The 21,355-nt window shown below is 38.3% G+C and overlaps 1 protein-coding gene across 1 annotated transcript in view; it reads left to right on the top strand.

The window, feature by feature from the left end:
* Window positions 1–20,489, top strand: part of hs3st2 (heparan sulfate (glucosamine) 3-O-sulfotransferase 2) — a 46,566-nt gene extending 26,077 nt beyond the window's left edge. Inside the window, exon 2 of the mRNA XM_038287817.1 lies at window positions 19,812–20,489. Coding sequence (XP_038143745.1) covers window positions 19,812–20,430 — 619 coding nt within the window. The 3' untranslated portion in view covers window positions 20,431–20,489. The remainder of the gene's footprint in view (window positions 1–19,811) is intronic.
* The last annotated feature ends 866 nt before the right edge of the window (window positions 20,490–21,355 follow it).

The following is a 21,355-nucleotide window of genomic DNA, read 5'->3' as shown; positions in this document are numbered from 1 at the left end:
AACAACTCACAGAAGCATGGGCATTACTCGACTTTATTTTTTATGTTTTTGCTTCAACAGAGATCCTTTTCCGGTGTTGTGCAAAATTCTGTTCCCATGTGAAAATCTGTTCCACCTGTGTCGGGAGCGCGCCGCGCATTGCAGCCACATAAGCGGATCTGATCATTTCCCAGGCCTTTCGGATCATTTCTTGGGTAAATAAAAAGTCGTAAAATTATACAAGGTTGAGACATTTAGTTTAATCAGCCGCTGTTGTTTACAAAATTGTAAAATAAAAAAAAGTAAATGCGGTTTTCTTATGCTGTTTTGTGTTGTTATTTTAAACGCCAAGAGAATCAGTCTCTTTCCAAGTTTTTTCACTTCAGCCTGACAGAAATAAAAGTCAAGTCACCAAATACCAAATTTGTATTTATAATTTTTTATTACTGATATAAGATGATGGGAAGTGCCTGATAGCAGTTCCATAATATGGAAACAAATTAATTTAGCTGCAAATCTTAAACTGTGTTTATTCCTCTCTTCATCAACAACAAACCATCTGGATTCGGTGATATTTGAGCAATGTTTGCCTAAATTAAAGGAGGGGGACCATATATTTTAGCGTTCTAATAGTGTGTATGAGAGCGTTCTAATAGTGTATATGAGAGCTTTCTAATAGTGTATATGAGAGCTTTCTAATAGTGTATATGAGAGCGTTCTAATAGTGTATATGAGAGCTTTCTAATAGTGTATATGAGAGCGTTCTAATAGTGTATATGAGAGCTTTCTAATAGTGTATATGAGAGCGTTCTAATAGTGTATATGAGAGCGTTCTAATAGTGTATATGAGAGCTTTCTAATAGTGTATATGAGAGCGTTCTAATAGTGTATATGAGAGCTTTCTAATAGTGTATATGAGAGCGTTCTAATAGTGTATATGAGAGCATTCTAGTAGTGTATATGAGAGCTTTCTAATAGTGTATATGAGAGCGTTCTAATAGTGTATATGAGAGCGTTCTAGTAGTGTATATGAGAGCGTTCTAATAGTGCATATGAGAGCTTTCTAATAGTGTGTATGAGAGCGTTCTAATAGTGTATATGAGAGTGTTCTAATAGTGTATATGAGAGCTTTCTAATAGTGTATATGAGAGCGTTCTAATAGTGTATATGAGAGCATTCTAGTAGTGTATATGAGAGCTTTCTAGTAGTGTATATGAGAGCTTTCTAATAGTGTATATGAGAGCTTTTTAATAGTGTATATGAAAGCTTTCTAGTAGTGTGTATGAAAGGTAAAGCTTTTCACCAGTTTATATGAACAGTTCTCACTACTTTGTATGAGAGCTTTTGAGTAGATTATATAAGAGGTCAATGTTTTCACTAGTTTATGTGAGAGCTTTTTACTAGTGTTTGTGTGAGGTTTTCAGTATATTATATGGAAGAGTGTAATTTAATATGTGTATATGCAAGTTAATTTTGATTTATGTCCCTGGGGGCACCTCATAAGGCAGAATCCAAGTTTCATCAACATTTATTTGAAAAAAATATCACAGATAATTTTGTGTAAGTTAAAAAAATATATCTATATTTTTTGTGTCTCTTATATTTTAATTCATAAGCACATTTATGTAAATGTGAAACACCTGATTTACTGAAATTATTTGTATTCATCCATCCATCTTCTCCTACTTATTCTGTCAGGGTTGTGATTAGGGGTGGGTATTGCCAAAGAAGTCACGATTCGATTCGAATCACGATTCACAGGCCACGATGCGATTCTATCACGATGCATCACGATACTTGAATTCAAGGGCGTAGGAATATGTTTACAATTGGGGGGGACACATGTCGGAAATCTGAGATTCGTAAATATTCAACAGAAACATATCTTAAGTACGCTACTTAAAAAAAGGCTATTTAATCTTTTACTTTATTCCTTTATAAATGTGTTTGCAAAAATAATGCATTTAAAATTAACATAATGCATTTGTTCATAAGATGTGAGCATATCACCAAACAAAATGACTGGAGTCTTTTATTAAGCAAAGGGAGATGTCTTTCAAGGGCTTCAGCCCTTGGCATATTTAGTGTCCGCATACGCACTAGAAAATCAAAACAATTCAATAGGCCACACAAGTGCAAAGTTTGATATGTTTTATTTTGTCAAACTTGCAATAATGGTCAAAAATGAATTTATATAGGTTGACTGACAGAGGGAGCTGACAGTGTGTTGAAGAATTATGGACAGGGCGCTTTGAAGCATCTGGTTCAAAAATGCATTATCAACCTTTGGTAGAAATCCATCCATCCTTCCATTTTCTGTACACCCTGTCCCTTAGTGGGGTCGGGAGGTGCTGGTGCGGGGTCCACCCTAGACAGGTGGCCAGTCTGTCCAGACCTTTGGTAGAAATGGCGCCTTTAATTCCAGTTTGCAGTACAGAACAGAGAAAACTACAGAGTTTTCAATGTTGTGTTAATCTGTTTATAGTGTAAAAAGAGGAGCCAGCAGTTTATTTGAGGAAATAAAGATGCAGAAGTTAATTAGTTGGTTAATTAGTGGTTGTGCAGCAGTCCGCTGCACGACCAATGCGGCCGCCGCTGCTAAGAATTAGAATTAATTCTCCCTGTGGTTTTAACTAACGATCAGGAGCGCGACAGGTATAACATCTGTCCATTTCGGCGAATCAAAACCATGCAAAAAATAAAAAATCCTCGTAAAACGCACGCCCAGACCGGGCTAATTTCAACACAAGTTGTGTTAGGTGACTGTTTAGGTGACTAACCCTCACACTGACGTTTCAATTTAAAAAAAATCTGAGTAAGTCCTACTGCTGTTTCAGCCTTTTAGTTGGTGGTGGCATTGTACTGAAATGAGATATAAAAAAAAATATATAAAAAAAACATTTTGGCTAGCGTGGCAAACGTCTAGAGAAAGTTAGCAGTTAAATATTGGATGAGTGATCAGACCAAGACTACGGAAGAGGATTAGGGCCACTGAAAAAAAAAAAAAAAGTTAAGTGATTTTTAGATTTTATTTCAGTTTAATACGGGAAAAAAGTCAGAATTCTGACTTTTATTTTCAGAATTAAGACTTTTTTTTCCTCAGAATTCTGACTTTAATCTCAGAATTCTGACTTTTTTTCTCAGAATTTTGGATCTTAATGTAGATGGGCACCATGAAGGCAGAGATGTGGAGCACTCAGCTTCACTGACAAAGATGTGAGTTGTTTGAGAGAGCCAGTGACACATTGGTGGAAAATGACAGAATTAGGCAACTTTTTATGTGCCCGAGGGGTCCCCTCATTAATGGAGGACCAGAAGGTCATTAAAACAAGAGAGCTAGTCTCTCAAAGAGACATGGCTATGGCTTGATGCTAACATGTTTGTTGTTAAACATACTTTTGTTATATTACATTTGTGTTGTGTTTTCCAAATAGTGTAGAAAATTAATGGTGGGTTTATAATGTTTACCTTTTATGAGCAGGACAGGAAGCAGAGAAGTGTAGCATTACCTCCAACTAGTTAAACTCATAATTATGAAGTTATTCAACAAATTCCTCAAGTAAAAAAGTGCAACTTTTATTTTTTATTTATTTATTTTTTTTACCAGATTTGTTGATTAATTTCAGAATTATGTATTCCTTCCAAATTTCCAAATCTGAAGAATTTTTTAAACCAATATCTACATTATTTAACATTTAGTTTATGTTTTAGCAGTACTTCCTGTTATATTTCTTTATACGTATATTTTACATTTTCTTGCACAGCAAGCTCAGCAGATTTGAAATTGTGTGCTTGTGTAAACACAAGTAGTGAATCTTTACTCTAAACATATATTCTGGTTATTTTTTAGTTAGACCTTCTTGTTTTTATATATCTGTATAGTACCCCCCCCCCCCCCCCCCCCCCCAACCACCAAAAAAAAAAAACTGTAAATTGATTAGAAATATTAATCATCTGTCAGATATCTGAGAAAAAAGTCAGAATTCTGAGATTAAAGTCAGAAATCTGAGAAAAAAGTCAGAAGAAAAAAGTCAGAATTCTGAGATTAAAGTCAGAATTCTGAAAAAAGTCAGAATTCTGAGAAAAGTCAGAATTCTGACTTTTCTCCCCATGTTAAACTAAAAAAAAAATGTAAAAATCAGTTAACTTTTTTCAGTGGCCCTAATCCTCTTCCTACAAGTCTAAGATGCCTAAACCAAAAAGATTCAGTTTCTATATATGAGAGTGAACTGACAACAAGACGTTATAAATAAGCAATATTCATAGCAGCATTCCCGACAGACCATTTTACCTCATTAACAAGTTTCTGACTTTCTGTATCGCTGTTTCCCTCCCGTCTGAGTGCTCAAACACTCAACAGTTCACAGAGGGGAGGGGGGGTACAGTGACGTAACGCTATGTTGCGCCTTCAAAATAAAAGCACGATAGTTAAAAAATTGTCAAAATCTAATATTTTGCGGTACAATTTTTGGGGGGGACATATCCACCTGGCTTTTATATTGGGGGGGACATGTCCCCCCCGTCCCCCCCGCTCCCTACGCCACTGCTTGAATTATTGCGATGCATTGCAATATTTTCTCCTCCATGTTTTGTTTTTGAATGACTCGGCGCAGTATCCCACGGCCGGAAATGCTTGTGACACAAGGCAGCGTGCGTCAACACATTTGCAGCGACATTTACTGGACTGGAAGTTGTATTACACTTGTTTTTGGCTGATGTTTGCCAACCATTCATGCAATTTTATTTATTCATTTTTTTAAATTAATAATCGATACTTGGCGTCAAGAATCGATGCAGTAGATCACGAAAATTAGAATCACGATGCATCCTCATGACGATTATTTTGCACACCCCTAGTTGTGATGAGGCTGGTGCTTATATCTGGCAGTCTATGGGCGAGAAGCGGTCTGTCAGAGGGCAACACAGAGACACACAAAGACGTACAACCATGCACACACACTCACACCTAAGGAAAATTTAGAGATGCCAGTTAACCTAACAGTTATGGTTTTGGATTGTAGGAGGAAGCCTGAATACCCAGAGAGAACCCACGCATGCACTGCACACTGCGTGACTTTGCAGCCCTGAAATAACAAATATCAGTGTTATAAAACTTCATTTTATAACAAACATTTCAGAAATGTTCATAGAAATAGTAAATTTGGTAATGTGTTTATTGCTCCAGGTAGTTATTTGTTCAACATGATAACAGTACAGAAATCAACATTCAAGACTCCTTATTCTGGTAGTGATGTAGAATGTTTATTGGGTCAAAATGTCTGACAATACAAGACCTTAAAGACACTTAAGGTGGCCAATATTTTTACATGCATATTTCACAATGCAGAGAACTGGTACATCAGCCAAAGTGTTATCTACTTTTGTTACATACAAAATGATTTTAGCTAGAAAGAGTTAAATGAAAATTGATAAAATTCCAGCAGGCATCTATCACATGAGATCAGGATTCAGTGAAGATGATCAACAAAAATCCTAAGGTGTAAGGTAGGAACTGTTGGGTAAGATAAGGCGGATACCCATCTGAGAGGTAGACACAAAAGATGGGTATTTCTGAAAGAATGCACAACGTTTGCAGATAGATGTAGGGTGTATGTCACATATTGCTAAAGATCTTTGAACATCATACCTTAAGGAACTGTGGGATCAAACACATACTTTGTCTTAATTCCAGTCTTTGACATACAGTATGTAGCATATTTATATCCATATTCCTTCCATGTACTGTACAGGCATATTTCAGCATTGGATAGTGCAATATATCAATCCTTTTAGTACAGTGTCACAATACATTTAAAACCAGAGATGGCAAAAGTACTCACTTTCCGTACTTGAGTAAAAGTACAGATACTTGTGTTAAAAAATACTCTGGTGAAAGTGGAAGTACTGATTAAACTTCTTTACTCAAGTAAAAGTAACAAAGTACAGGCTTGTAAATTTACTTAAAGTATAAAAGTAAAAGTAGAAACCACTTTTTTCATGCCGTTGCCTACATTTTAAGTGGATGTCTGCCAATAGGACTAGATCTCCGTTGTGTTCATTTTCAATCATCTCGTCGTCCATACTACTATGCTAACACCACCGCCACCAAGCTGCAATGATTTGCCGCGAATGAATACCGCCGAATCTATCGATTCATCTTGTAGTGGTGCGTCAAATGCAACGTAGATTCCCATCCAATTAGATTGAATTTGGTATTGATGACGTGAAAAATAATAACAGTAACTCCATTGAAATGATTCAAAACTAAAGTAACGAGCCAATTTTTTAAAATGTAAGGAGTAGAAAGTGCAGATATTTGTGTAAAAATGTAAGGAGTAGAAGTAAAAAGTCGCCATAAAAATAAGTAGTAAAGTAAAGTAAAAATATCAGAAAAATCTACTTGAGTACAGTAACGAAGTATTTGTACTTCGTTACTTCCCATCTCTGCTTAAAACATATCTAATAAAAGAAAAATATGAAGCATAGTGAGAACTGCTGACAGCTTGCCGGCTCATGCAAATATCAAACCATGGACTCCTAGTCAACGCATTTTAATATTCATTGTAGGTAATACTTCTTTATTTACTGTAATTAAGTTATGAATCTAAATTTTTCATTTTCACTTTTAATTAAAAAAAGAAAAGACCGACCAAGGTTTAAGCCGTCCTGTTAAAATGAGTCAGACCGCCTCCAGTTCCAATCCAGATGCATTTTAATTCCAAATGTGTAATCTACGGTATACATTAACACCTATAAAAATGTGTTTTGCTAAATCTCATCCTTTTACCAAATGCAAATATTCTTTTACCAGGGACTGATTTTGACAAAGCTTAGTGGAGTTTATTTAATTTGAAACAGAAACCTTTGCATTAAACATTATGTTCTAGACAAATCAGTGTCAACTGCCAAAAAAAAAGCAGGAGTAGCTTTCTTTTTTTTTTTAGTGAAGTATCAAATAATGTTTTCTTGACTTTCCTTCTTGAAGTGTATTCATCCTTCTATCAGCTCCATCAGTGCTTTATATCTTCTGTGTAGCAGTCATTTAATCTATAAGGCACTAAGACTCCCTGGGAGTAAACAAACAGAACAGCTGTAAAAATCAATAACTCCAGACAAGTTAGGTACTGCAACTTTATCTGATAGACAGGCTCATCTTTGTAGTGTGTGTTTAAACAAAAAAGCTGAACGTAATAAAATATATCTTTGTCAAAATTATCGGTATTAAACATATGTTTTTTGCTGAATATCATTGTATCTTCATACACATGATGTGACGTTTGTAAGAATATAGTCAGAAGACTTGTTTTCTTTTCTGTCATGGAACCAGCAAGTGTAACGCTTATTTAAGGCTAGGCGCCTGACTGCAGCCAGTTATAATAGGCACTCAGATAGGTTCGCCTATGGAGCCCGTGGGTGTGAACAAAATACCATTAGACCGAAGTATGTTTCAATTATTATATTCAAGTTTGAGTCTTTTTCAAATATATATATATAAAGGTATGCAATATTAATAATATTTATAACAACAGTGACTTCTTTTATGATATAACCAAAAATACGACAACAAAAACAAACAAACTCATCAACAAAACAATAAATCCTTATGTCACCCAAGAGTTTCCTTTTTAGTCCATTCATGAATCTAGAGTGATTCAACGGTTCATCAATCAATGTCTGATTGTTGTAGGGTTTTTCTTGTCCATAACCCAAAGCAAATAAGTTCAGAATGAGAAAGTAACTTGGTTCATGTAAATCCTACCGCGAAGCTGCGGTGATCCGGTAGCTCGCCATCTTGACGTGACACAGGGGGTGAAAAAAAACCTGACCTAAACAAGGTCATAAATAAAAATACAAATTAGCTATCATATTTAAACATTGTTAAAATGTTATTCAAAATAAATAAACATTCAACAATTACAACATAAATAAATAACTTCATTTCAATAAGTGGTTCTCATGAATTTAAATTAAAGATCGCGATCAGATTAAAGTTACCGGTACAAATCAAAGTAAAGTTACCGGTACAGATCAAAGTAAAGTTACCGGTACAGATCAAAGTAAAGTTACCGGTACAGATCAAAGTAAAGTTACCGGTACAGATCAAAGTAAAGTGCACTTTTTAAATTCCATCTAAGTTTAATTGACGCAGTCAATTAAACTTAATTGACTTCCATATCATTTCAAAAAAAGAATTGTTTTTTTTCCTCTTATTCCTCACAAAAAAATATCTAAGCCCAGAGTTCTGTAGGCTGTTAGCAAAATTTAATAAAAAGTAACTGAAACCGTCCTAAAAGGATGAATCTACAAAAATCAAAAGGCCTATTTAATATTTTAACAACATATAATCCATTCGGCCACAAAATTAACAAAAGAAAATGACCCTTAAGTCAATAAATATACTTTTCAATCTTTAAATGCACAAATTTAGTGGGCGTGTCGCCACCGCATTTCTATTTCTAAAGAAAAACAAAATACGTAAATTAAACGACTCACCGTCGAGCGGTCGACAGAAAACACTCAGTTAAATCCTTCAGCCGTCTTAGTAAGCCTTGATCCAGCCGTATTCTTCTATTAGTTTAGAAGACGCCGAGACGAGCAGCTAGCCACAGCGACAGCAGCAACAGCTATTCAGATCTGAGTCACCTGTGACCCGGAACTTAAAGGGTGCTATCAATTTGACCCGCCAAAATAAAATACGGGTTCTTATTTTATGCAGGTTACACCCTCCCCTCCTGATCCCATGTACGTCCTCGTACATGCACCAGGCTGGCAGCAAATGGGAGGCTGATTGGAGTACGGAGCAATGAACTGTTCTTCTTCATCTTCTTGAAGGGCGAAGGAGAAAGCAGAGCTCAAACCGTGAAGCAAAGCCTGAATGCTTTTCAGTAATGGTTTGCCAGGTTTAGTGTACTGTAATCGATCAGGTGGATTTCTTGTGCGGCTAGAACGTCTCAGAGGTTGGTCTTCACTGTCCAGAGATACTGAATCCACTGGTGAGTGAGGTTCTTCAGTATGGCTGGGAATGTCAAATATATCAGTTTCTTGTGTGTCATGTTCTGCATTGTCAGACTCTGGAGTATCAGGATCTGGAGAGAGTCTTCCTTCAACTCTGGAGGCGTTAGCAGGATTGACTTGTCCAGCATCAATTTCAGGTTCCTCACTGTCTACTGTTAGTTGTTCCTCTTTAACAGTCATAGGTTCCCCTTCCACAAATTTGGGTTCATCATCCTCAGCATCACTGTCCTCTTCAGTTACAGGCACTGGAGATTGTGTGATGGGAACAAACTGTTCAGTTCCTGGGACAGACTGCTCGACAGGAGGCAGGTCAATATCAATCGTAAATCTGACAGGTTCAAAAGATGATGGAATGTGCAAAGGTGGATCGACTAGTTCTTCCTCTGATGGACCCTCTTCATCATCAGGAGATACTGGAGAAAACACAGGAGATTTCCTTTTAGCTCTGGTAGGCATTTCTTCCTCAGGAAAAGGTAAGTATCCACATGGCAATAAAAGGTCTCGATGCAGGGTTCTTAGTGGTTTGTTCTGGCCTTCCGGTCTGACTGTGTACACAGGAAGATTGCCGGCTTTCTTCACAACAATATACACAGATGACTCCCACTTATCTGCGAGTTTGTGCTTTCCCCTTAGTCGCACGTTCCTTACTAGGACTCTGTCTCCAACATTTAGTTCTGATGCAGTAACTTTCTGGTCAAATCGGGTTTTGTTACGCTGCATCACTTTAGCTGAGTTCTTACTGGCCAGTTTGTAGCTTTCCTCCAGGTGGGACTTTAACTTTTGCACATACTGCGTGTGGGAACAAAATCCATCCTCATTTAATGGCAGTCCAAAAGCTAAATCCACCGGTAGGCGGGGTTGGCGTCCGAACATCAGCTCGTATGGTGAGTATCCTGTGACATCGTTTTTTGTGCAGTTGTAAGCATGCACTAGTGGTTTTACAAAATCCGTCCAATTAGTTTTTTCTTTTTCAGATAATGTTCCCAGCATGTCCAGAAGCGTTCTGTTAAAACGTTCCACAGGATTTCCTCTTGGATGATATGGTGTGGTCCTTATTTTGTGAATGTTGGCCATTTTACAGAGTTCTCGGATGGTTCTTGATTCAAAATCTGGGCCCTGATCACTGTGCAGCTTTTCCGGAATGCCATAATGCATAAGGAAATTATCCCACAAACACTTAGCAACGGTCTTAGCTTTTTGGTTTGGAGTAGGCACAGCAATGGCATACTTTGTAAAGTGGTCTGTTATAACAAGGATGTCTTTGATTCTGCGATCCGGTTCTACAGAGAGGAAATCCATACACATCAACTCCAAGGGGTGAGTGGTTTTGATGTTGACCAAAGGTGCAGCTCGTTCTGGTAATGATTTGCGTCTCACACATCTTTCACAGGTTCTGATTTTATTGACAACATCAATAAACATCCTAGGCCAGTAGAAACGGGAACGGACTAAGTCTATAGTTCTGTCAATTCCCATATGACCCATTTGGTTATGCAGTTGGTGCAGCACAACAGCTCGATACCCCTCAGGTAATACTAGTTGGTACTTTGTTTCACTTCCCACTTGTCTCCTCCTAACGAGAAGGTTGTTTTGGAGCTCCATTTTATTTACTTCTCGGAGTAGAAGGGGCAGTTCAGGAAGTTCTTCCTTCACCGATGGTGATGGTGATTCTCCTCGTTCCAGCTGAGCTATGACATGGCGGATAACAGGGTCGTCACGCTGCTTAGCTGCAATGTCATCTGCTGAGAATCGAGGAAGTGAAGGGGAGCTGAACTGTTCATCGTCAGTAAAGCTGTCAGGTAGGCTGTTGACATGAGTGGTCATAGACAACAGCAGAGCGTGGTCAAGATGTGCACCTGGGCTATACACCAGGTGACGGGCACAAACTGCTTCGATGGTGTGCTGATCAATGGAAACATAATCTGGTTCGTTGAGGTGATGCTGAACGAACTTCAGGACTCGTTCATGTTCCTTCCGGGAGGTAGGATCATCAGACAGCTCACCATGAGGTCGTCGAGACAATCCATCAGCATCCATGTTCTGCTTTCCGGCTCTGTAGATGATCTTGAATGTGAATGTTGACAAAGCTGAAAGCCATCTGTAACCGGTAGCATCAAGTTTTGCTGAGGATAACAGGTAAGTCAGTGGATTGCTGTCTGTGACAACTGTGAACTGAGCACCATAAAGATAATCATTGAATTTCTCTGTCACTGCCCATTTCAGAGCGAGAAATTCCAATTTGTGAGCTGGATACTTGGATTCACTCCGCGAGAGACCTCTGCTGGCATATGCCACAACTCTGTTCTTTTCGCCCTGCTCCTGATACAACACCGCACCAAGACCGGTAGAACTGGCATCGGTGTGGAGTATGTAGGGTTTTTGTGGATCAGCAAATGCCAATACAGGGGCAGAGACTAATCTTTCGATTATGGTTTCAAAAGCCTTTTCACACACTGGAGTCCATCGTCCTCCAAATGGTGCCTTGGGGTTCAGGTAATTCTCTGGCCTTACCGTTGGCTTCAGTTTCTTCTGAGATGGCGGATAACCAGCAGTCAGGTCATGCAATGGCTTAACTATGGCTGAATATCCTTGGACGAAACGGCGGTAATATCCAGAGAAACCGAGAAAAGACCTCAGCTCTTTTAGGTTTTTGGGCACTGGCCAGGAGGTAAGTGTTTTGATCTTATCTGGATCTGTCTCAACACAATTCTGGGACACAACATGCCCCAGATACTTCACAGATGTTTGGAAAAACACACACTTCTCAACTGACAGCTTCAACCCAAAATCCTTAAGTTTGTTGAGAACTTTCATCAGGCGCTCTTCATGTTCTTCCAAGGTAGGTGCAAAAACGATTAAATCATCGATGAACCAAACCAAACCAAAACTTCTTTTAAATTTAAGTCTCCCATGCATTTTTCCATCAACCTTTGGAATGTACTTGGGGCATTGGTGACCCCTTGCGGCATGCGGTTGAATTCCCAAAACCCCAATGGACATACAAAGGCAGTTTTGGATTTATCCTTTTCCTCCATTTCAATCTGGTAATAGCCCGACTTAAGGTCTAACACAGTGAACCACTTTGATCCAGAAAGGGCAGAAAATGTATCTTCAAGCTTGGGTAGAGCATAGGCGTCCTTTATTGTTTGAAGATTTAGCTTCCTATAGTCTATACAGAGGCGTACACTGCCGTTCTTCTTGCGTACAACCACAATTGGAGAAGCAAATGGTGAATCAGACTCGCGTATTACTCCGGAATCAGAAAGCTCTTGCAAATGCTTTCTTACAGCATCAATATCCTGAGGGTGGATTGGTCTTGGCCTTTGTTTGAAAGGAGTGGGATCAGACAACTTGATTTGATGTTTAACTTTGTCTGTCCGGCCGAAGTCCAGCTCGTGCTTTGCAAACACCTCAGGAATACTGTTGAGTTTCTGGATGATTCGCTGCTTCCATTCTGGAGATAAAGGTGAGTCTCCAAACTTGTATTGTGGTTGAGATGGTTGTAGGGACTCTGTAGACTGGGTTGAATTGTGGACTGTTTGCTCTTGTGAGATCACACTCTGGAAAGTGCTGATTTCTGCTATGACTGCTCGTGCTGGAATATGAATCTCATGGTTCGACTCATTGCTCACAACGACTGGCACATGACACGGCCGGTGTTGAGGCAAGTCAATGAGGCAGGCTTTTACCATGAGCCCACCAGGGAGGGCATAGGAACTCGGATGTTCCAGGAGGACTTGTTTTTCTCCTTGCCACAATCTTGAAGCTAAGCACCCTTCTACAACTGTGGTCTGCCCAGCAGTAATGATTTGGGGCTGACTAGACTGCAGGGTGACAGTTGCAGTAAGTTCATTCGAACTCTGGGCATAGCGGTGTTGGAGGATCTTATACACCGCTATATAACCAGAGACTGTAGGTTGAAATGACTCGTCAGGGTGAGTGTCAAAATGTTTGCTGTAAGCAACATCTAAGGTATTTGTGCCAATGAGAACCAGATGTTGAGATGGCTTATTATCAGGCACAACAAGAGCAAGTGTGTCAACTTCAACAGGTAAACCAAACAATTCAGGTGGGAAGGTCATGTTGATCTCTACATATCCCAGGTAAGGCACTGTTTGTCCATTTGCTCCTTCTATTTCCAACAGGTTGTTTATTGGTTTGATTTCATGGTCCCTGAGGTAAGTATTGTAGAAGGAGTAGGGGATAGTAGTAACCTGTGAGCCAGAATCAAGGAGGCAGTTAAGCTGATCTCCTTTTATCTGAACTTGGCATATGCTCTTTGTGCCAATAAGACCTTGTGGCAGTGTTCTTATCCTGCGTTCTTTGGGACTGTTCATATACACAGCTTCTGTGTGTCCCACTACAGGAGCTGTTTCTAGTTTAAAGATTTTGAAATTTTGGCATCCCATGCTTGTTGCTTCTGGCGTAACAGTTTCTTTTTCTGCTCAACCAGACTGGGGTTTGCTTTATTTGTGCAGGAGGAGGAAAGATGGCTGTCTTCTCCACAATTAAAACAGTACCAAGGCTTGGGCTTGGTTCGTACCTGAGGTGAAGAGTAGGACTTGTTCTGTTTCGACATGGATTTAAATTCAGCTGGACTCTTCCTGGACAGAAGTTGAGACATTTGCTGCTGTAGTTTCTGAAGTTGTTTTTTCATTTCGTTTAGCTCTTCATTGGACGTAGAATGTCCACAAGAACAGGCACTTTGGGACTGAACGTGAACTTTCTGTTTGGACGTTTCAATGTGTTTTTTCATAAGTGATTCTTTAGCATGTTGCCTATCTTCTTCTGTCCTGAGTAACAACAATAAATCAGAAAAAGATGGTGGGTTGTCTTTCTTTTGTTCCAGCTGTAACTTTGTGATGACAGTGTTATCCCAACACCCACGACAAAACTGTTTGAGTAAATGTTTATTGATGTCAGCAGGTGAAATTCCTCCTTGCTTCACAACAGTGTTGAGGGTGAGCAGAAGCCTTTGAAGGTAAGTGGATGGTCGTTCCCCTGGATTCTGCAGAATGTTTAAGTACTGTGCAAACAATTCTTCACCGTCCTGCACTGTTCCAAAAGCAGAATCTAGTACTCTTAGCAAAACTGTTGGTACTGTATTGGGGCTCAAACCTTTGACTAAATCAGCTGCAGGTGATGACAAACTCTCTGTGATTCGTCTAGTGACATGTAGTGCAGAGAGACTGGAATCAGCAAGCAGAGACTCAATCTGGGAACGCCAGGACTCAAAGTCAGCTTCATGACTCGGTTTAGGAAACCTTCCTGAAAAAGTACGGAGACGAAGTGAGGTTGGACCAGTCAAATCAGTATTTCGAACCACATGTTCAACAACAACCCGTTGTATCTGAGGTGGGTTAAGATCATTGGTAGAAAGCGACAGTCCTGGAGCTGGCCCAGTTTGCTTTCGACGAGGTCGTGCTCCCTGGCCCGAGGATGAATGAGCAGGAGGAAGTGAGGATAATGATCCTAAGTCCATTTGCACTGGCTGTGCAGTAGTAAATTTATCCACTTCCCTTTCCTCTTTCACCTTTACTCCGTCCTCTTCCTCATCATTGTCATAGTCATCATCATCATCATCATCAAAATTTTCATCTGCTCCTGCTGCATGCAGATGTTGGCCTATCTGGCTCATTACTGTCTTCAGAACATCTTCAAAACGATGGCCGCTTTGATCAGCAATTTTCCTGAGCTCAGCGATGTAGTTGGGCTGATGTTTGCTGCTGCTGCCCTCTGTGGCTGCATACTCGAATGCCAAAGCGGTGACACAAAACACTCGGTCAGTATTTGTTTGAGAGGTGTAAGTATAAGGTAGAAGCGGTTGTAGTGCGGAAAAAGCAGCTAAATCTGCAAACTCAACGATCAGGTTTTTAAAAAACGTGCTTGAGGAATCAGTTACATATAAAGTGCGGTTAAGTTTACCGTATCTACTTAAGCAATTAAGTATTTCCTCATCAACCTTGGTATCGGTAGCACCAGTAATCATCACAGACTGTGATACATTTATACCAGATTGCTCAACAATATCCATCATGTTTTTTTTTTTATTAAGTATTCTTTATTTTACCTTTTGAAAAAGTTGAATATTTTACTTAGAATTTCCTATTCCTACAACTGAAATAAATGTTCAAAATGAGAAATAGCCCAAAAAAAAAAAAATGTTCACACACACAAGCTCCTGGCTAGCTCGCCACGTGTAACGCTTATTTAAGGCTAGGCGCCTGACTGCAGCCAGTTATAATAGGCACTCAGATAGGTTCGCCTATGGAGCCCGTGGGTGTGAACAAAATACCATTAGACCGAAGTATGTTTCAATTATTATATTCAAGTTTGAGTCTTTTTCAAATATATATATATAAAGGTATGCAATATTAATAATATTTATAACAACAGTGACTTCTTTTATGATATAACCAAAAATACGACAACAAAAACAAACAAACTCATCAACAAAACAATAAATCCTTATGTCACCCAAGAGTTTCCTTTTTAGTCCATTCATGAATCTAGAGTGATTCAACGGTTCATCAATCAATGTCTGATTGTTGTAGGGTTTTTCTTGTCCATAACCCAAAGCAAATAAGTTCAGAATGAGAAAGTAACTTGGTTCATGTAAATCCTACCGCGAAGCTGCGGTGATCCGGTAGCTCGCCATCTTGACGTGACACAGGGGGTGAAAAAAAACCTGACCTAAACAAGGTCATAAATAAAAATACAAATTAGCTATCATATTTAAACATTGTTAAAATGTTATTCAAAATAAATAAACATTCAACAATTACAACATAAATAAATAACTTCATTTCAATAAGTGGTTCTCATGAATTTAAATTAAAGATCGCGATCAGATTAAAGTTACCGGTACAAATCAAAGTAAAGTTACCGGTACAGATCAAAGTAAAGTTACCGGTACAGATCAAAGTAAAGTTACCGGTACAGATCAAAGTAAAGTGCACTTTTTAAATTCCATCTAAGTTTAATTGACGCAGTCAATTAAACTTAATTGACTTCCATATCATTTCAAAAAAAGAATTGTTTTTTTTCCTCTTATTCCTCACAAAAAAAATATCTAAGCCCAGAGTTCTGTAGGCTGTTAGCAAAATTTAATAAAAAGTAACTGAAACCGTCCTAAAAGGATGAATCTACAAAAATCAAAAGGCCTATTTAATATTTTAACAACATATAATCCATTCGGCCACAAAATTAACAAAAGAAAATGACCCTTAAGTCAATAAATATACTTTTCAATCTTTAAATGCACAAATTTAGTGGGCGTGTCGCCACCGCATTTCTATTTCTAAAGAAAAACAAAATACGTAAATTAAACGACTCACCGTCGAGCGGTCGACAGAAAACACTCAGTTAAATCCTTCGGCCGTCTTAGTAAGCCTTGATCCAGCCGTATTCTTCTATTAGTTTAGAAGACGCCGAGACGAGCAGCTAGCCACAGCGACAGCAGCAACAGCTATTCAGATCTGAGTCACCTGTGACCCGGAACTTAAAGGGTGCTATCAATTTGACCCGCCAAAATAAAATACGGGTTCTTATTTTATGCAGGTTACACCAGCAGTACTATATTAGGAAGCGCCATTTGTAAACTTTGCGATTGTTGACAGTTCAGAGTTCTCATGACAAGTTGTAGTTTTGAAAAAGTATATACTGATCTTCTCTCTCCTTCTCTCTGTCTCTCTTTCTAAAGAAGGTAAAAATGTATGAGACTGACAAGTCAGAAATCAAAGAATCTCCCTTCAGCAGAAACAAGGGCTCTGAAGATTCTCCAGCATCTTGGATATAGCGGCAACGTTTTTATTTCGATGTGTTTTGGTGTGCATGTGTCTACGTGTGTAGCAAAGCTGTTTGCTCAGAAAGATGTCGTTCTCATAAAAGATTAATAGTTCCCTGGTGGCCCTGAGGCACCCAAGCCAACAACTCAGGGATCATAAATAAAACTAAATGGATCAATATTTCCAAGACTTTAGCAGTAACCTATGGCTACCCCTACCTTGAGAGAGAAAGCTCTGAGAAAGGTTAGGTTTTAATGGAAGCCTTCCTCTGGTAATAATACAGAAAGCATGCTATTTATCATCGGCACTGTGTCGTAATGTACCTAAAATCAAAAAACTGCTCTGCATGTGATGACAGTAAGTATAGAAATTTAGATACTTTATCTTCTGAAATAATCCATCTAATGACCACTTTCAATAGAACTGTCTTGAGAGTATTTCTTCCAAACTGCTGAGTTTTAGGGTAGATGATGAAACAGCCACATTCTATCTGGAGAAAACAGACAGCCATGAATGTATGGCTGATCTCTGAATTGTAAATGAAGCATTCGGTCTCTAAACTGCCTGCCACACTTGCTTATTAATCAACTTTTATTGAGCAAAGTGCCAAAGCTAAATGAAATATTACAGCTGAACGGAAACCTGCCTTTGATGAACATGACAAATGCAGTCATTTGACTGAAGTCTGGAAACCTATTATTGTTGCAGTATGATGATGGTAATTATGATGCAGGTTTTGGTTATACAACCTGACCTGTCTCTGCAGAGTTTCTAACAAATTTATCCAAGTATTGTACATTGGGGTGTTTTATCTCAGTGTTAAACTTGAAAGCCACATACAAAATAATTTTATTTCATTTTTCATATTTAGCTTTTGAAGGTAAAAAATGTATTGTCCTTATTTCCAATTAATTTAATATGCAATGGCAAAGTATTGGAAATGTACTAAACTCGAAAATAATTAGTTTCGACCTTAAGACAAAACAAATGCACTTTTTGAATACATGTTTTGCAGTGCAAGTCTTTAAATGATGTAAAGAGGAAAGAAATGTATTTATCATATTGATATTTTCAGTATAGGATAATAAAGCCTGACAAGTTTGCTGTAAACTGACACACCCCTTTAGGTTCATCCAACTTGATGCTGCATATCTTGAACTTATTATGACATAGTTTCTTCAAACCCCACCTGCTCCCTGTCCTATAAATATATCCACTGTTGCTGTTTGTTTTTTGGTTTGAATGCCATTATTGACATATTGTGTTAAAAAGCTCTTTACAGATTCGCATTGGGGAATCTAATTCTGTTCACTTCCATGAGTGTTATGAAGAAGGTCTAGAACATAACAGACTGAGCTGAAATAGTGAAACAGCAAATCTAGGATGCGAGTATGGAATGGTGAATGCTTATCTTGGGCTGTTGGTTGGAGTCAAAATGTGCCATTTGCGTGATGATCCAACAGTAACGTAACTTTATCTAGGTCTTTTTTAATTTACCCTAACTTACCCAAATGCTTGAAGTATCTGAAAACAACATTATTTCAAACTCCTCAACAATTCCAGGGATTAAAGTATTCTGGCCCAATGATGGATTTCTGGCTCATAACGATTGCCCTTGGGTAAAAAAAAAAAAACAGTTGAAAATAAATTGGCGGTAAGTAAATAAAAAAAGACAATTGAAATCCCCCTTTGTCAACCAATGGTAGTAAAGGAGTGCTCTGAAACTAGCAGTATTAGCCAATCGGGAGAAGAAGGGGGCGGGTCTTTGGAAAGCGTTTACTTCCTCATCTTGTTTCTTGCTCCAGTTGCCAGATAGATTGTGGTACAGTGCAGAAGGGAAAGTCACCTTTCGCCGTTTACGGCTCCATTTAACGAAGAGATGTGTTAAAAGTAAAAAAATAGATAAATTAAACTTTGTATTTGGAGAGAAGGGCGATAGAGAGAACGGAATTGCACGGAGTGGGCACAATGCAGTTCATGAACTCCGGCACACTGTGCTCCAGGAAGCTTATTTGCGGCAAAAAGGTGCTATGCAAACATGAATTAGACCCTGGTCATCAAGCTGCTCTTCACGCGACCACGCCCACTACACGTTTGCCGGGAACTACGGCAACAGCTGATGTACCAGCGTCAATAACTGACCGTTTTTGCGGGTTAAAAATAAGGGTTTGTGCTTTCCTCCCCGAACAAGACCTCTCTTTCACACAACATATGGATGCACTTTTACCGTCTTCTGGACGATTTTGGTATTAGATTGTCAAAATTCAAATTTAGTCTTCAATCCTTTATGCAATCTCTGATCCAACCGCATTATAAACACTGCAGACATATAAAATGGGCATATAAAATATAGAATTCACAAATGACATTCTTGTAGGAATCACAGAATTTTATGTTTTACAAAATACACAGTTTTTACAGTGAGAACCAAAAAAAAAAGACTATAAATAAGCCAATATGAAGATAAATTAATAAAAAGAAACAATATGACGACGTTTCAAATCTATCCAGGGCAATTTGATTCCCATGTAGATGGAGCCTAAAGCACCTATTAATAATCTTAGGAGGAAATTTAAGATCAATATACTCAGGGGTATATTTTTTATTTCCATTTCTTCAGTATTCTGATTTGTCCTGATGAAGAACGTATTGATCAACTTTATCTTGCTTTGCCAAAATTACATTATTTATATATATATTCAATTATAGATCATTGGGTTATTTTATTTTCTTGGCCACTTGTCTTTTTTTTTTTTTTTAACCAAGAAGGCCATTTGTTGTGGGGGGTTTTTCTATAGAATTTTAACCACCAAAATCTATCTCTACTCTGTGACATTATCAGCTGTAAGTTCATTATTTAGTTAATCTATTTGTCTTTTCCTTGTACCAAAGTTTCAGGCAATGTTTTGAATTATTCAATTGAGATACATTTCCAGGCCAAGAAAAGCATCTTGATCTGTTTCTGAAAAGGAAACGGCTCTTAACAACCTATTCACGTGTTTTTTTTGTTGTTGTTGTTTTTCTCACTAGGGGATTAATGCCACGTACACTCGACAGCCAGATAACGTTAGAGAAGACTCCAAGCTACTTCGTGACCAGAGAGGCACCCCACCGCATATCGAGCATGTCTCATGATACCAAGCTGATCGTTGTGGTACGCAACCCCGTCACCAGAGCCATTTCTGACTATACTCAGACCCTTTCTAAGAAGCCAGATATCCCTACTTTTGAAGAGCTGGCCTTTAAAAACCGGAGCTCGGGTCTTGTGGACACATCCTGGAATGCCATTAGGATTGGGATGTATATCCTCCATCTGGAAAACTGGCTTCAGTATTTTCGTCTGTCACAGATGCATTTTGTGAGCGGCGAGCAGCTGATAACGGATCCGGCAGGGGAAATGGGCCGTGTCCAGGACTTTCTAGGGCTCAAGCGCATAATCACGGACAAGCACTTCTACTTCAATCGAACCAAAGGTTTCCCCTGCTTAAAGAAGCCCGAGAGCAGCAGCCAGCCTCGATGTCTGGGTAAATCCAAGGGCAGGACTCATGTCCAGATTGAGCAGGAGGTCATAGAGCAGCTTCAGGAGTTTTATAGACCTTTTAACATCAAATTCTATGAAACTGTGGGACAAGATTTCAAGTGGGATTGAATGTACTATTAAAAAATGTTTATAAAATGACTACCTCTGGAAGAAAATTAAATCTTTGAAGAATATTTAATTAAGCGGTATAGGGAGGTATTATCAATATTAAATTAATGGTATTAAAATATAATTCTATAAACATGGGTTTTTCCTGTTGGTCATTCACTGAAGGGTGTAGTTTATTAATTTAAGATATGTACACCAAACTTGTTTTTTTTTTGTTTTTTTTTATCGACATGCGACTTGAGTAATCTGCAACCGATTTTATTGCTTCAGCTTTCTTAGGGAATAACCATCTCAAAGCTTCTCTTCTATTACTGTTGCCAGCTATACAATCATGGCACAGCTTAAATATTTATTATCCAGATTACTTATTTATTCACTATTTCCCCTGAAAATGATCTGTTGTCTTTACTATTAAAATGAGCTCTCCACATGAGTCGCCTCAAAATGTCAGATGAATAATAAAATCAGCCTCTCTGATCTGTTTTTTTCTGCACCAAAACTTTTTTTTTTCTGGAGATAAACCAGGAAGTAGAACTGATAGCTCTGTGAGAAACACAGAATAACAATGTTTACTGGAAGATATGCTTTGATATGTGTTTGCTTTTTGGTGGGCTTCAGCTTCTTCCGTGTTTGTAAAATTATGTGACCATAAAAATAAAATAAATACAAAAAATATTTATCGAATACATTTCTTTTTAACTAATCATTAAAAAGACAGACGTTTATGGTTTCTTGTTAAATTAAGTACTAATACAAGTTTTCAGAAATAAAATAATTTCACAGATTTCCATACATTCATTTATTGGCTAAGACTATTAAAATGCTCTTACTATTATGTTCACGACTGTGAAGTTGTCATGATTAACTATTCATTTATGTCCCTGCCAGTTAATGTTAGAGTAACCATCGTTTTCCTCTAATCTAA

This window comes from Cyprinodon tularosa, unplaced genomic scaffold (genome assembly GCF_016077235.1).
Source record: "Cyprinodon tularosa strain WSP-4 unplaced genomic scaffold, ASM1607723v1 ctg246, whole genome shotgun sequence".
Lineage (NCBI taxonomy): Eukaryota > Metazoa > Chordata > Actinopteri > Cyprinodontiformes > Cyprinodontidae > Cyprinodon > Cyprinodon tularosa.
This window is presented reverse-complemented; position numbering and strand designations above follow the sequence as displayed.